The 14,911-nt window shown below is 55.3% G+C and overlaps 2 protein-coding genes and 1 long non-coding RNA gene across 9 annotated transcripts in view; all 3 read right to left on the bottom strand.

Annotated features, from left to right (window-relative positions):
* The window catches only part of LOC147651400 (uncharacterized), a 132,537-nt gene that overhangs the window by 36,742 nt on the left and 80,884 nt on the right, over window positions 1–14,911 (bottom strand). The gene's annotated exons all lie outside the window — the stretch shown is intronic.
* On the bottom strand, window positions 5,683–7,307 carry LOC147651402 (extracellular matrix organizing protein FRAS1-like). The gene is made up of 3 exons (XM_086841920.1): window positions 7,191–7,307; window positions 6,783–6,983; window positions 5,683–6,396 (listed from the first exon to the last, which is right to left on the bottom strand). The coding sequence occupies exons 1-3, from the start codon at window positions 7,305–7,307 to the stop codon at window positions 6,295–6,297; spliced, it is 420 nt and encodes a 139-aa protein (XP_086698046.1). The 3' UTR covers window positions 5,683–6,294.
* LOC147651403 (extracellular matrix organizing protein FRAS1-like) lies at window positions 5,683–13,360 on the bottom strand. 7 transcript variants are annotated; one of them, XR_015273858.1, is made up of 9 exons: window positions 12,400–13,360; window positions 11,464–11,590; window positions 9,858–10,072; window positions 8,729–8,879; window positions 8,317–8,424; window positions 7,991–8,150; window positions 7,540–7,661; window positions 6,447–7,452; window positions 5,683–6,321 (listed from the first exon to the last, which is right to left on the bottom strand). XR_015273858.1 is itself a non-coding variant. In XM_086842069.1 (8 exons), exons 2-8 carry the CDS (start codon window positions 11,468–11,470, stop codon window positions 7,439–7,441), a joined length of 777 nt encoding a protein of 258 aa, XP_086698195.1. In that variant the 5' UTR covers window positions 11,471–11,590; window positions 12,400–13,360; the 3' UTR covers window positions 5,683–7,438. The 7 variants fall into 7 exon arrangements, 4 of the variants coding, with proteins under 4 accessions (XP_086698195.1, XP_086698196.1, XP_086698197.1 ...); XR_015273857.1 differs by lacking the exons at window positions 11,464–11,590; window positions 12,400–13,360 and having other exon boundaries at window positions 5,683–6,109; window positions 6,193–6,321; window positions 9,858–10,201; XM_086842069.1 differs by having other exon boundaries at window positions 5,683–7,452.

Genomic DNA, 14,911 nt, shown 5'->3' on the forward strand with positions numbered 1-14,911 from the left:
CCGGGTCCGGGATGGCGGCGGCGATTCCCGCCGCAGAGCCCCCGTGTGGGCCCGGGACACCGCAGGGCGCACTCTGGCGGACGCGGAGCGCCCGGTGCGAGCGCGCCGCTCCCGGCGGCCCCGGGACAGCGGCACGAGGGGGGCGAGGCCAAGGAGGGGCGGGGCCGGCTCAGGGGCGGGGGCACGGAGCGCGTGCGCAGCTCGGGACAGCAGAGCGCGTGCGCGGCGCGGGGCCGCCTCAGGTGTGCGGGGCGGGGCCGGCACAGGTGCGAGGGGGGGGACCGAGGCCACTTAAACACCGGAAGGGCGGCGGCCGCCATTTTCTCCGGGAGGAGCCGGCTGCGGCCGCTCCGGTGAGGCGCTTCTCTCTTTTCTGCTTTTATCTCTCCATTCTGCTTTTATCTCTCCTTCCTGCTTTTATCTCTTCTCTCTGTCTCTTCTCTCTCCTCTGCTTTTATCTCTCCTCTCTGCTTCTTTCTCCTCTCCGCTTTTATCTTTCCTCTCCGCTTTTATCTTTCCTCTCTGCTTTTACCTCTCCGCTTTTATCTCTCCTTTCTCTGCTTCTTTCTCCTCTCTGCTTCTTTCTCCTCTCTGCTTTTATCTCCTCTCTGCTTTTCTCTTCTTTCTGCTTTTTTCTCCTCTCCGCTTCTCTCCTTTCTCTGCTTTTATCTTTCCTTTCTCTGTTTTTCTCTCTCCTTTCTGCTTTTATCTCTCCTTTCTCAGCTTCTCTCCCCTCTCTCCTTCTCTGTTTTTCTCTCTCCTCTCTGCATTTGTCTCTCCTCTCTGCTTTTATCTCTCCTTTCTGTTTTTCTCTCCTCTCCTTCTCTCTCCCGTCTCCTTCTCTCCCCTCTCTGCTGTTCTCCCCCGTCTCCCCTCGCACCGCCCGCCCCCCCTGCCCCCGCCTCTGTTCCTGCTCTGTTCCCTTACAAACCCTGACTCCTGTCTCTGTTCTTCCTTCTCCTTCTCCCTCCATCCTCCCGCCCGTCCCGACCCTGCAGCCTCCCGTTATCCTCGCCTGTGCCCGCTCTTACCCTCCCTGTCCCCCTTCTCCTTCCTCTCTCGTCCTTATCCTTTCCCTCTCTTCCTCATCCTCCTTCTCTCTTCCTCACCCTCCTTCTCTCGTCCTTATCCTCTTTCTCTCGTCCTTATCCTTTCCCTCTCTTCCTCATCCTCCTCCTCTCTTCCTCACCCTCCTTCTCTCGTCCTTATCCTTTCACTCTCTTCCTCATCCTCCTTCTCTCTTCCTCACCCTCCTTCTCTCGTCCTTATCCTCTTTCTCTCGTCCTTATCCTTTCCCTCTCTTCCTCATCCTCCTTCTCTCCTCCTTATCCTTTCACTCTCTTCCTCATCCTCCTCTCTTCCTTATCATCCTTCTCTCGTCCTTATCCTTTCCCTCTCTTCCTTATCCTTTCCCTCTCTTCCTCATCCTCCTTCTCTCGTCTTTATCCTTTCCCTCTCTTCCTTATCCTTTCCCTCTCTTCCTCATCCTTTCCCTCTCTCTTCCTCATCCTCCTTCTCTCTTCCTCACCCTCCTTCTCTCGTCCTTATCCTTTCCCTCTCTTCCTCATCCTCCTTCTCTCTTCCTCACCCTCCTTCTCTCGTCCTTATCCTTTCCCTCTCTTCCTCATCCCCCTTCTCTCGTCTTTATCCTTTCCCTCTCGTCCTTATCCTTTCCCTCTCTTCCTCATCCTTTCCCTCTCTCGTCCTTATCCTCCTTCTCTCTGTCCCTTTCTGTCTTCCCCCGCAGCCGCGGGGCTCGGGGCGCCGGATAATAAAGCCCCGAGGGCCGGAGCCGGCGCCCCCGGCGGGAATCCCCTCACGGGGCCGGAGCCCGCGGTGCGGGTCCCCCCACGCACAACACGGCCCCACACTGCCGGGTGTCCCCACATCACACTGGGGGCTCCCGGGGGGCTTAGGGTGGGCCCCCTCCTCCGGAGGGGTCTGGGGTGGGGTAGCGAGGGTTGGGGGGCTGCGGGGGGGATTGGGATGGGGGGGTTTGGGAAGGGCCCCCTCGTTAGGAGGGGGTCCCGGGTGGGGGGGGAGGGTTAGGGGGAGTTTAGGGTGGGCCCCCTCCTCTGGAGGGGGTCCTGGGGGGGGTGGGGGGGGGGGTTTGGGAAGGGCCCCCTCGTTAGGAGGGGGTCCCGGGGTGGGTGGGGGGGGGGGGTTTGGGAAGGGCCCCCTCGTTAGGAGGGGGTCCCGGGTGGGGGGTGGGTTAGGGAGGGCCCCCTCCGGAGGAGGGGGTCCCGGGGAGGGGCGGGGGGCGGGGCCCCCTCCGGAGGGGGGGGCCCGGGGTGGGGGGGGCTGGGGGGCTCCGCCCCCTAAGCCCCTCCCACTTCGGGCCCTCCCCTCCGGAGGGGGCTCCGCCACCCGGCCCCTCCCCAGGACCCCCTCCTCCGGACCGGGGCCCGGGGGGGGGGGGGGGGGGAGGGGGGGTGGGTGGGGGGGGCAGCAGGAGGGGTCACGTCACTCTGCACCAGAATCGCACATTTGTGTCTAACGACAGCACTCCCCCTCCTATTCCCCCCCACCCACCCCGCCCCCCCTCCCCCCCCGGGCCCCGGTCCGGAGGAGGGGGTCCTGGGGAGGGGCCGGGTGGCGGAGCCCCCTCCGGAGGGGAGGGCCCGAAGTGGGAGGGGCTTAGGGGGCGGAGCCCCCCAGCCCCCCCCACCCCGGGCCCCCCCCTCCGGAGGGGGCCCCGCCCCCCGCCCCTCCCCGGGACCCCCTCCTCCGGAGGGGGCCCTCCCTAACCCACCCCCCACCCGGGACCCCCTCCTAACGAGGGGGCCCTTCCCAAACCCCCCCCCCAACCCACCCCGGGACCCCCTCCTAACGAGGGGGCCCTTCCCAAACCCCCACCCCACACCCCCCAGGACCCCCTCCAGAGGAGGGGGCCCACCCTAAACCCCCCCTAACCCTCCCCCCCCACCCGGGACCCCCTCCTAACGAGGGGGCCCTTCCCAAACCCCCTCATCCCAATCCCCCCCGCAGCCCCCCAACCCTCGCTACCCCACCCCAGACCCCTCCGGAGGAGGGGGCCCACCCTAAGCCCCCCGGGAGCCCCCAGTGTGATGTGGGGACACCCGGCAGTGTGGGGCCGTGTTGTGCGTGGGGGGACCCGCACCGCGGGCTCCGGCCCCGTGAGGGGATTCCCGCCGGGGGCGCCGGCTCCGGCCCTCGGGGCTTTATTATCCGGCGCCCCGAGCCCCGCGGCTGCGGGGGAAGACAGAAAGGGACAGAGAGAAGGAGGGTAAGGACGAGAGAGGGAAAGGATGAGGAAGAGAGGGAAAGGATAAGGAAGAGAGGGAAAGGATAAAGACGAGAGAAGGAGGATGAGGAAGAGAGGGAAAGGATAAGGACGAGAGAAGGAGGGTGAGGAAGAGAGGGAAAGGATAAGGACGAGAGAAAGAGGATAAGGACGAGAGAAGGAGGGTGAGGAAGAGAGAAGGAGGATGAGGAAGAGAGGGAAAGGATAAGGAAGAGAGGGAAAGGATAAGGAAGAGAGGGAAAGGATAAAGACGAGAGAAGGAGGATGAGGAAGAGAGGGAAAGGATAAGGAAGAGAGGGAAAGGATAAGGACGAGAGAAGGATGATAAGGAAGAGAGAAGGAGGATGAGGAAGAGAGTGAAAGGATAAGGACGAGAGAAGGAGGATGAGGAAGAGAGGGAAAGGATAAGGACGAGAGAAAGAGGATAAGGACGAGAGAAGGAGGGTGAGGAAGAGAGAAGGAGGATGAGGAAGAGAGGGAAAGGATAAGGACGAGAGAGGAAGGAGAAGGGGGACAGGGAGGGTAAGAGCGGGCACAGGCGAGGATAACGGGAGGCTGCAGGGTCGGGACGGGCGGGAGGATGGAGGGAGAAGGAGAAGGAAGAACAGAGACAGGAGTCAGAGTTTGTAAGGGAACAGAGCAGGAACAGAGGCGGGGGCAGGGGGGGCGGGCGGTGCGAGGGGAGACGGGGGAGAACAGCAGAGAGGGGAGAGAAGGAGACGGGAGAGAGAAGGAGAGGAGAGAAAAACAGAGAGGAGAGATAAAAGCAGAGAGGAGAGACAAATGCAGAGAGGAGAGAGAAAAACAGAGAAGGAGAGAGGGGAGAGAAGCTGAGAAAGGAGAGATAAAAGCAGAAAGGAGAGAGAAAAACAGAGAAAGGAAAGATAAAAGCAGAGAAAGGAGAGAAGCGGAGAGGAGAGAAAAGCAGAAAGAAGAGAAAAGCAGAGAGGAGATAAAAGCAGAGAGGAGAAAGAAGCAGAGAGGAGAAAGAAGCAGAGAAAGGAGAGATAAAAGCGGAGAGGTAAAAGCAGAGAGGAAAGATAAAAGCGGAGAGGAAAGATAAAAGCGGAGAGGAGAAAGAAGCAGAGAGGAGAGATAAAAGCAGAGGAGAGAGAAGAGACAGAGAGAAGAGATAAAAGCAGGAAGGAGAGATAAAAGCAGAATGGAGAGATAAAAGCAGAAAAGAGAGAAGCGCCTCACCGGAGCGGCCGCAGCCGGCTCCTCCCGGAGAAAATGGCGGCCGCCGCCCTTCCGGTGTTTAAGTGGCCTCGGTCCCCCCCCTCGCACCTGTGCCGGCCCCGCCCCGCACACCTGAGGCGGCCCCGCGCCGCGCACGCGCTCTGCTGTCCCGAGCTGCGCACGCGCTCCGTGCCCCCGCCCCTGAGCCGGCCCCGCCCCTCCTTGGCCTCGCCCCCCTCGTGCCGCTGTCCCGGGGCCGCCGGGGGCGGCGCGCTCGCACCGGGCGCTCCGCGTCCGCCAGAGGGCGCCCTGCGGGGTCCCGGGCCCACACCGGGGCTCCGCGGCGGGAATCGCCGCCACCATCCCGGACCCGGAACCGATCCCGGACCCGAGGCCGATGCCGCCTCGATGACGGAGAGGCGGCGCCGCCCGGGACCCCCCGGCAGTTCCCAGGCGCGCTCGGGCTGTGCCCCGTGGCCCCGCTCCTCATGCGGCCCCGCCCCCCGTGCCGCCGGCCCGGGACTCTCGCTCGGCGCCGGGCGAGCCCCGGCCCGGGGGCTGCTCCCGGCGGGCTCCGCTCCGAGCCCTGCGCGCTGCGGCGGGGCCGCGGCTCGGGACGGGGTCTGCCGCGGGGCAGAGTCCTGCCGGTGTCCGCCGGCGGAGCGGTGCCGCCTCTCCCCCGGCCGGCCCCGGGTGGCGGGTCTCGGGGGCGGCGGAGCACGGCCGGATTGGGGTTGAGACAAGGCCGGGGGGACTGGGCACTCCCTCGCCGGGACTCGACTCCCCCCTCCTGCCGCGATGCCGGGACGGGGCTGACCGAAAGCGGGTGACGGAGCCCACAGCCGGAGCCGGGATGCGGGGGTTCGGGTCCTGCGGGTGTCCGCCCTGCGGTCCCGGGCGGTGCCGCCTCTCCCCCGTGGGGCGGATCGGGCTCGGTCCCGGGCTCGGCATCGCGGCGGGAGGGCGGCGCCGGCTGCGGGAGCGCTGCGGGTCCCGGTTCGGACGCGGCGCCCCCGCCTGGGCCCGGCCGGTCCCGCAGCCCCGGAGCGCTCCCGGCCCGGGCCCCCCGCTCCGCCGGCCCCGAGGCCGCGGCGGGGCCCGAGCCGAGCTGGGCGCCCGCGTCTCCCTCCTTCCCTTCCCCGGCGCAGCAGCTCCGTGGGGCTCCGGCCCGCCGCGCCCCAGGGGAATGAGGGAGACCGGCGGGGCGGCGCAAGAAGGGACACCCCGATCACAGCGGGTTTTGTATTTTAGCTTTACTCTCTTCCGGAGGCCAACGAGGAACCCGGCTGCTCCTCGGCTGGCTCACGGGGGTGGCAGATGCCTTCGCCACCCTGCCCAGTTAAGCCCGGGAGAGCTGGAGCAGCACGGAGGAAGGGCGGCGGTGCAGTCGCTAAGACGGGAGCAGGGGGAATTGACAGCTGCCCCTCCTCACCAGACTAAAAAAATACCCGTATGACTTGCAAGTGCACCTGCTTCACTTCCCTGCCCTGGCCCTGGCAGAGGCCGCCGCTGTCCCTCGGTGGATGAAGGTTCCTGACGGTGCAGCAGCGGCCGCCCGCCGCCTTCGGGGCGCCCCGGGGCAGCTCCACCTCGCTGTTCAAGGGGAGCTCCTCGGGAGCACGCACCACCCAGCGAGGTGTCCTGCCTTTGCAATGGCATTAATTCCTTCAGGAACACGAATAAAGTGTTTTTAAAGAGCTTTCTCATGAGTGCCTCAGGGGAAAAAAAAATGAAATTACGGGACTAACATCCTCATCTTCATTTCTTGTATCAGAGGTGAAGTGTGAAGGCCCAGAGTCTACAATTCACCAAGTGTTCGGGAGGTCCTGGACAGAGGAGTCCATTTTGGGCTACCAAAAGCACTGGGTACTCCATACCTGGTAGAGAGCATCCACCTTGAGAGTAAATCCATCAACTCCGGGCATGCTGCTCACCGAGTGGAACTCGGACAGCTGGGAAGCAAAGTGGGCAGAGTCAAAAGGCACAGCGTGGAAATACTTACCCGTCACTTCTGTCTGGTTTCGGTGCTGGAAAGTCAGAGAAGTGTGGTGAGGGATGCTGTCTGCTTTCCCAAGGGAGGCTGGAAGCCAGAGCCCCACCAAACACCTGTGTCAGGGATCTAGTCCGAATGCCCCATCTCCACACGTACACGTGGGCACCGATTGAGGAACACACTCAAAGGGTGGGGGAAAACTGATCTGGTGTTCACAGCTGGCAGCAGCAGCAGCAGCAGCACAAAACATCCCCCACGGGCTCCCTTCCTCATCCCTTTGCAGCCACCGCCTGCCGGTTGCCAGAGCAAATCCCAAACGGGAAGAAGCAGGAGCAGAGCACTCACCAGGAGGAGGAATCGGTGCTTCAGGTACTTGTGGGGCTGGATGCAGCCGTACTGGGGCCCCTGGTTGTAGACGGTGCCCGTGGGGTCGAAGAGGGGCACGTGGCCAGCCCTGCCTGTGCACAGGTAGACCTTCTCCAGCTGCAGCTTGTAAGCGGCGTTGAGGTTTTGTTCGGGGGGCCAGAGCACGCGCCCGTACAGGATCTGCCCGGGGAAGGTCGGGACAAAGAGGGGCAGGTGAAATTTCCCAAGCAGGAAAACGCTGCCAGAGCCAAGTGTCCGTGTTCAGAAGGGTTGGGGTTGTTTGGGAAGGGCTCGGTGTGTGGGAGTGACAAAACGCGGTGCCAGAGCACGCTGTTCTTTCACAGGGCTGTAAGATGTCAATTACTGCTGTAGAAGAGGCAAAGCTACACGTGGGTTCTGCCCTTTCCTCTCCAGGGAATGGAAGCTGTGAAAGCAGAAATGCTGGGCACAGGCAGAAGAGGAGAGGTAAATCCTACCCTTGGATAAAGCCCCCTTGTAATCCATTTCTGCCAGAGACCTTTCCGATTTGGTGGGGTCCATTAGAAAAACCTTCTCGTTGTTACAGAGCTGAAACTCCGTGTTCAGGGAGTAAACAACTGGAAGTGGGCGGTTTGTCTGCCGGAAGGCGATCGGGATCAAAAACCTGCAACTGGGACAAGGAAGGAAACAAAGGGGAGATGAGGTTTGGACGGGTGTGCACCCCAAAGGGGCCGAGCCTGCCCTCCTGCCCTCTTACCGCTCGGGAGCGTGAGCCGGGCAGGGCAGGGCAGGGGCTTGGCTCCAGGCTCTGCCCACGGCGGCGTGGGCTGCACCGTGCAGGGCATCAGGAAGATGGTGTATCCTCCAGAGTAATCCTTCCTGGGAACAGACAGAAGACCCTGCAGCCACCAAGCACAGCTCAAAGCCCTTCACCCAGGGCAGCACCTCTCCCTTGCCCCAGCAATGTCATCCAGCAGTCCCCGAGGGACAAGTGTGACTCTGGGATCAGTCTATCCACAGGCCGCACTGCTGGAAACATTCCTTTCCAAGAGGCTGAGCTGATTTTTCTCGCAGTACAACGGTGCTCCAGCTCTGACCAAGCTCCTGAGCATTCCGTGCTATTGCTGGCGTGGCTGCTGGAGGGGTGCCAGGGAGAACGTGCTGCTGTGGGGGAAGCTGCTGGAGGGGACTGCACCCCCAGCCCTCACCTGTTGTAGGAGCTGGTTGCTCTCCAGAGCTGGTAGGGAGAATCAAAAGTCTGAGCGCTCCACAGCAGCTGCAGGGCAAATTCGATGCCTCCCAGGTGCTCTGGAGTTACCAAAGAGGACCTGACACCTGGCAGGCTGTGGTGCTCCATGACAAACAGCCCTGGGGGAGGACAAGGAGGTGACGGGAGGCAGAGCGCGGAGAGGCCCCACCTCGCAGGGGCAGAGGGGCTCCCGGCGGGGACGGGGACTCGTTCCGCTGCCTGTGCCGTCAGAGCAGAGCTCTGTGTGACCCTGCTCTGTGTCCCTGCCAGGATCGCTGCCCTCACCTCTGAACTTGGCCTGCGTCTTGAACTCGATGACCGGCCGGCCGTCCTCGCGGATGTAGATGGGGATTATCTGCAGGCAGGCCGAGAGCGCGCTGTCCGTCTGGATCCCTGCAAGGACAGCAAGCGCCACTGGGAGCCCACACAGCACCCTCGCTCTCCTCTGCTGGGCTCTGCCAGCCCCAGAAGCGCTTGGGACACCTCCACAAGGCAGGGTTCAGCTGGGATCAGCCTCCAGTGAGCCAGCTGCACGCTCCCTCCGTCAGCCACCGGCTGCCTAAGCCCCCCGCAAGCACAGAGGAAGGCAATATTCCGAGTTCCCCGCTCCCTCAGGACTCTGGGGGCAGTGCAGGAGCTAAGGGGAAAACATGAAGGAACCACTTCTTCCATAGCCCTTGGAGCGCCTCAGGCTCACCTGTCCTCCAGAGAACGGTGTCGTAGAAGAAGGAGAACTCCATCTCGCTGCGGTGCTCCGGGGAAGCCCAGCCCCTCGGTGCCGTCACACAGATGTAGGACACGTAGAGAGGGACGTGGACTGTCAGGAAGGACTGAGCAGAGTCCCTTGCCTGGCAATAAAACCCCAGAAAGGGGGTTATGCGCCTTGCAGTGAAGTCAGAGGTGACTCTGGACGTTCTTTACGTGCAGGTACCTCAGACAAACCGGCGCTGTAATGCGGGGGCAGTGCTAAGGCTCCCTGGGACCATGGGACAAAGGAACTCTGGGCACAATTTCACCTCAAAACCCCCCTGATTTCCAAGGCTGTGAATTAAAAATGAGCAATTCTGCTTGCTCAGGCCTCCCAGAGCTCTCCATTTATTATCTGCAGAGTGCAGCTGTACTTTGCAGGCCCTGGAGAATTCGAGGAGATGTTCCAGCCTGGCTGGGGCCAGGCTCCACATGCTCCACTGGGCAGTTTCTCCGGCCAGGCGGCTCCTCTGGGTTTGTGCAAACAATTGGAGCTATAAAAGGAAACTTCAGGAACTAGTTCCAGGCTGGCAGGAATTAAGAGAGATGATGCTGGTCCAAGCAATTTAATGGGAGAGCCTGGGGGAGATGGAGTGGGCTGCACGTGGATAACGCAGCCAGGAGAGGACAGTGAGACACCCCAAACAGGGAAAGCCACTCGTTTCTAGAGGAACATTTTTGGCTTCTGGTCTCTTAATTAGGGAATGAGCCAAAATATCCCATGTTGTGGAGCATGGCCTGAGCCCCCTCTGCTCATTTCTATTGGCCGAGAACACAGTCAAACTTATAAAAGGGAGCCCAGCTGAGAACGTTTTGTATTTCCAGTACGGCCCTACATTAAAAGAAACCAGTATTTTCCTGGCACTCTGAAGATTTAGAGAATAAAATAAATGGAAAATGAATGAAATGGAAAATAAATGAAATAAATGCACACAGCACTGTTTTCTTCCAGGTGAGGGTGGGGGGAAAGCCACGCTCCACCTGTGCAGGGCAGAGCAGCAGCTCCACACACGGCAGAGCTGTGCCTGAGAACTGAGAGAGATCTGGGATACCTGGAGAGCTCTGGATGGGCCTCTCACCTGGAAGTCAGCGGTGACAGAGCCCCCACAGACATCAGTTAACTCGGTCATGTCGTAATAAGCGTCGAAGGTCCAGATGCAGCTCTTGAGGTTGAGGTGCTGGTACAGCTGGATGCTCTTGGGCTCCCTCACCGCGGGCTCCAGCTGGTAGGGGCGGTCGTAGCCCGGGCCCAGCACGAAGCTGTCCTGGGTCACCTCGTCTAGGAACCCTGCCTCTGAGGGAGAGAAGTCAGGACACTGATCCCTCCCCATTTGAAACAGCCCGAGACCAAGAATGGAGGCCTTGTTTCCTAATTATCACCACCTTTATAACCAGCGCTCGCCTGCCCCTGCAATACACAGGCACAGGGAGGGAGCTGCAGTTATTTACACAACAGAACAAGTAACATACCAAATTAAACACCCAGCACTATACCTCACTTTTGGAAACAAAACCTGGGCAGACACTTTAGTGTGCAAAACCCCTGTAAGAATAAAACCTGCTTTAAATATCTTAGGCATCAAGCCACAGACACGCCTATGAAATTCAGTGCAGCAGTGACAAAAAAAGGAATTATTTCCTTAACCTGTGAATAATCACCTCTAAGATTCTGTGATGCAGTTGCCACTGCACACAGCCACAAGCGGCCTTTTTATTAACAGGCAAAAGAACAAAGGAATCCCAGTTTATCCCTTCTGGTCTGCAAAGAAACAGAGACGGGAGAGATGCTTCTCAGAGGAGCATGGTAAAAAGACACATGGTGTAGAATATGGAACAGCTGGTGGTTCAGCATCTCTTCCACTGCAAGATCCAGGGGATAGCTGATGATACCTTGGAGGCAGGAGTCACAAAAGCTGCCGGAGAGGGAAGACAAAGGAGCTCAACCCTATCTGCTCTTAGGTTTTAGCACTGTGACCTTTACCTTAACTTACAGTTAAGTGTTTCTGACAGTGTAAATCCCTTTTGTTTTGATTTTAACAGAGTGCAAGAATTCAGTGATGAAGTAACAGTGGCATACAGCCTTTCATTTCCCCTGGTCCTCTCACCCAGCAATGAGGTCTCACAACAACAATACAACAATGAATAGTTATAGAAGGTAACTCACTGCGCTGAAGAGTCCTTCAGAAGGATGGGAGCCACAACTGAGGCAGATCCTTGGACAGATAAGCCAGAGGTGCTTAGGCCTCGTGTTTCCCCCTTACCCCAGAACCAGCCCCAAAAGGGGAACACAAAGTTCACAGGCTTCTCTTTGAAATTAACGCCATATAAAGAACAAAACATCCTAAAAAAGCTACATGTCATACAAATAAACCAGCTACCTTCTCTATGCCTTGAATCTATTTTTTTTCCCCCCTGTGTTCCTCCTTTCCATCCTTCTGCGTAGCCTTGTAGCAGATAAATCTGTTCAATAAAGGGCCTAGCTGACTGTGAGCAGAAGGCAAAGCAGAGGATTTGTCAGCATGAAAACCCACACTGCAAAGATGAACGAGCATCAGGGGCAGTTAAAAATCTGCTAGAAATTAGTGCTAATGTCACACTACCCTCTCTTCCCTGTTTTCCATATCCAAAAGGAAAGGAAGTTGTGCCTGAGCCAGAAAAGCTAAAAGGGTCGGGCAATGTGCTCACCTGCCATCCCACACAGCTGGGTGTGACTTAATGCACCAAACACAAGGGAATCGTTGCCAGCTGGGCAATAGACACCACGAAGCACACAGCTTTTCCGTGCTGTCAGCAGCTGCAAGGGGAGGATTGCCTCCGAGAAACATACCAAAACAATGAAAATAAAAAAAAAATACAAATTAACATCTATTTCCACCACACATGTTTAAATTTATATACTATATTCATTTATATATGACAAGCAATATATAAAGTATCAAAATATATTATTTTAACGTGTATACGTATGTTATTATATATTAAATATATTACATACATTTTAATGATATATATTCATTATGTATATAATACACATATAAAATCAATATATATAACATATCTATTAAATATAAATCTGTTTGTATATATTGGCATTACTTCTATTTCTTTACTTTTCTGGTTGCACATACGTCTATATCTTTATATACTTAATATACATTTCTATGTTTTTATTTTTGTTGTATTTATTTAAAAGCCCCGAAGCTAACCTAATAAAAACCAAACAGTCCCTTTATCTTAAACGGTATTTAAAAATATTTTAATATATATTTTTTATCATATTTATATACCTTCTTGATATACAAAACACATAACATATCCTAAAAGATATCATATTGCCATCTATACGTACAGAAATCATATTATAGATTATAAATCAACATATATGTATATATTTCTATTACTTATTTTTACGCCTACATATATATATATATTTTTTTCTCTATATATTTATAGATATATAGATTTGTATATATTTTTCTTTATATATTCATTCTTTCAATATTTTATTTATTTGTATTTTTCCTATTTATCTAAAAGCCCTGCCTCTAACTAAATAAAAACCAAGCAGCCCCTTTTTCTTCAATATTTTTTAATATCTATTTTGATCATCTTTATACTTACAAATATATACTCGGTTGATAAGCTGCCCCAGCCCCGGCCCCCGCTCTCACCGTTCCGACACACAGAGCAGCCGCCTCCTCGGGCTGCTTCGGTCCCGGGGCCGGGGAGCGACCGTTGGGTCCCGATGCCATTGGGGTTTCCGCCATTTCACGGGGGGGGGCCGAGGGGGAGAGAACGGAGCGAGAGCAGCGGCGGCGAGGTACGGGTCGTCGCGAGTGCCAGAAGCCCCAGAACGCGGCCGCGGCAAGGACCCCGGCAGAGAGAGGCGTCTTCACCGCTGCCTGTCGGCGCCCGACCTGCTGGCGCCCGGCCCCGGCGCCGCCAAGCGCACAGCCCGTGTCCGCACGGCCGGAAAAGCCGCGGAAAATTGCGCCGGAGCGGCGTCGGCGCCGGGGTGTTTGTCAGGCAGTAAAACGCACGCACCCACCGCCCGGGGGTCCTTCCATTTTCCCGCCTTTTTGGCGGCCATCCTTGGGAGGTCAAGCCGGCCACGACCGGGCAGCCATCTTGTGCGTGGCGTGACGTCACTTCCGCCCTTCCTCGCCGCCATCTTTGTTGTGGCTGAAGCCACTTCCGGCTGCGCGGCCATCTTTGTTGAGGCAAGATTAAGGCCCCCGCTGCTCTCAACGCGTCTGTCTAACTTACTTGCCTGAACGAAAAACCTGCCGACGCCGACCGACTCCGAGCACTCCGCCCGATTGTCCGCCGCCTTTCCCGGGGCGAGGACGATGGCGGCGGGGCGCAGCGGCTCCGTAGCTGGGCGGCGGCCGCACCTGCGGCGGCAGGCATTGGAGCCAACGCCTCTGCCGGGGTCCTCCCGGCCGGCTCCGGAGTGGGGGGGGACCCGACGCTGCTCGGCTCGGCTCGGCTCGGCTCTTTCCGTCCTGCTTCGGCTCGGCTCTTTCCGTCCCACTTCGGCTCGGTTCGGCCCCCTCCGCTTCGGATCGGCTCGGCCCTGCTCGGCCCCCGCTCGGCCCGGCCCCGCCCGCCTCGGCGCACAGCTGCAGTACCGCTCTGTGCCCACACGGCGGCAGCACTGCCGCACAGCTCAGCCCGGGGCGGGCGGGGGGGCGCCCCTGCACGTGCAGAGAAGCGAGGCCAGAAACCACGTGTGCAACCCCCTTCCAAAAACTCTTCTCCGAGGAACGCCCCAAAACCCACCCCCCATCGAAACTTAGCAAGCCCTGCCTCTAACCAAATAAAAAACAAAATACCCCTTCACTTAAATGTAATTAATATTTATTTCTATCAAATTGAGCTATATTTATACACATAGATATAATGCATAATCAATATAAAAATATATGAACGTCTATCCATATATTTTTCAAATTGAATATTAATCTACTTGTCTAGTTTTAGATTACTTGGTTTTTTTTGGTTTTTATTTAAAATTACATATAGATATATCTCCCTATATTTATTCCTTTATTATAGACCTGTATATTTTCATTTCTATATTAATCATTTAAAAGCCCTGCCTCTAAGCCTCTAACCAAATCAAAAAACAATTAAACCCTTGTTTTAAATGTTTTTAATATCTATTTCTATTATACTGATTTTCTATATTTGTACGAACAGATATAATGCATAACAGATATTAAAGTACATTACCTATCTGTATATCTATCTGTATAGCTTTCATACTGATCATTAATTAACTTGTCCAGCTTTGGATTACTGGTATTTATTTCTTTTTTATGGCTCTATCTATCTATCTATCTATCTATCTATCTATCTATCTATCTATCTATCTCCCTATATTTATTTCTTTATTATAGATGTGTATATTTTCATTTCTATATTATTCATTTAAATGCCATGCCTCTATCCAAATAAAAAACAAAAAGCCCCTACATTTAAATATTTGTAATATTTATTTCTATCATATTGATCTTCTTTATCTATACACATAGAAATCAGACATAACTAATATTAAAATATATTATATTAGCATCTATCCATATAGTTTTCATACTGAATATTAATCGACTTTTCTAGATTTAGATTATCTGTACTTATTTATTTTTTATGGCTCTCTCTCTCCCTGTCTCTATATCTCCCTATATCTATTTCTTTATTATAGATGTGTATATTTTCATTTCTATATTATTCACTTAAATGCCATGCCTGTAACCAAATAAAAACCAGTAATTCCCTTGATTGAAAGATTTAAAATACCTATTTCTATAATATTGATTTTCTTTATTTATACACACAGAGATATAATGCACAACAGATATTAAAATACATTACCATCTATTCGTATATTTTTCATATTGAATATTAACCAGCTTGTCTAGATATAGATAATTGGTGTTTATTTCTTTTTTATGGCTGTATCTCTATATCTCTCTCTCTCTCTTTCTCTCTCTCTTTCTCTCTATCTATCTATCTATCTATCTATCTATCTATCTATCTATCTATCTCCCTATATTTATTTCTTTATTATAGACGTGTATATTTTCATTTCTATATTAATCATTTAAATGCCATGCCTCTATCCAAATAA

This window comes from Cyanistes caeruleus, chromosome 9 (assembly GCF_971803275.1).
Source record: "Cyanistes caeruleus chromosome 9, bCyaCae1.hap1.1, whole genome shotgun sequence".
Lineage (NCBI taxonomy): Eukaryota > Metazoa > Chordata > Aves > Passeriformes > Paridae > Cyanistes > Cyanistes caeruleus.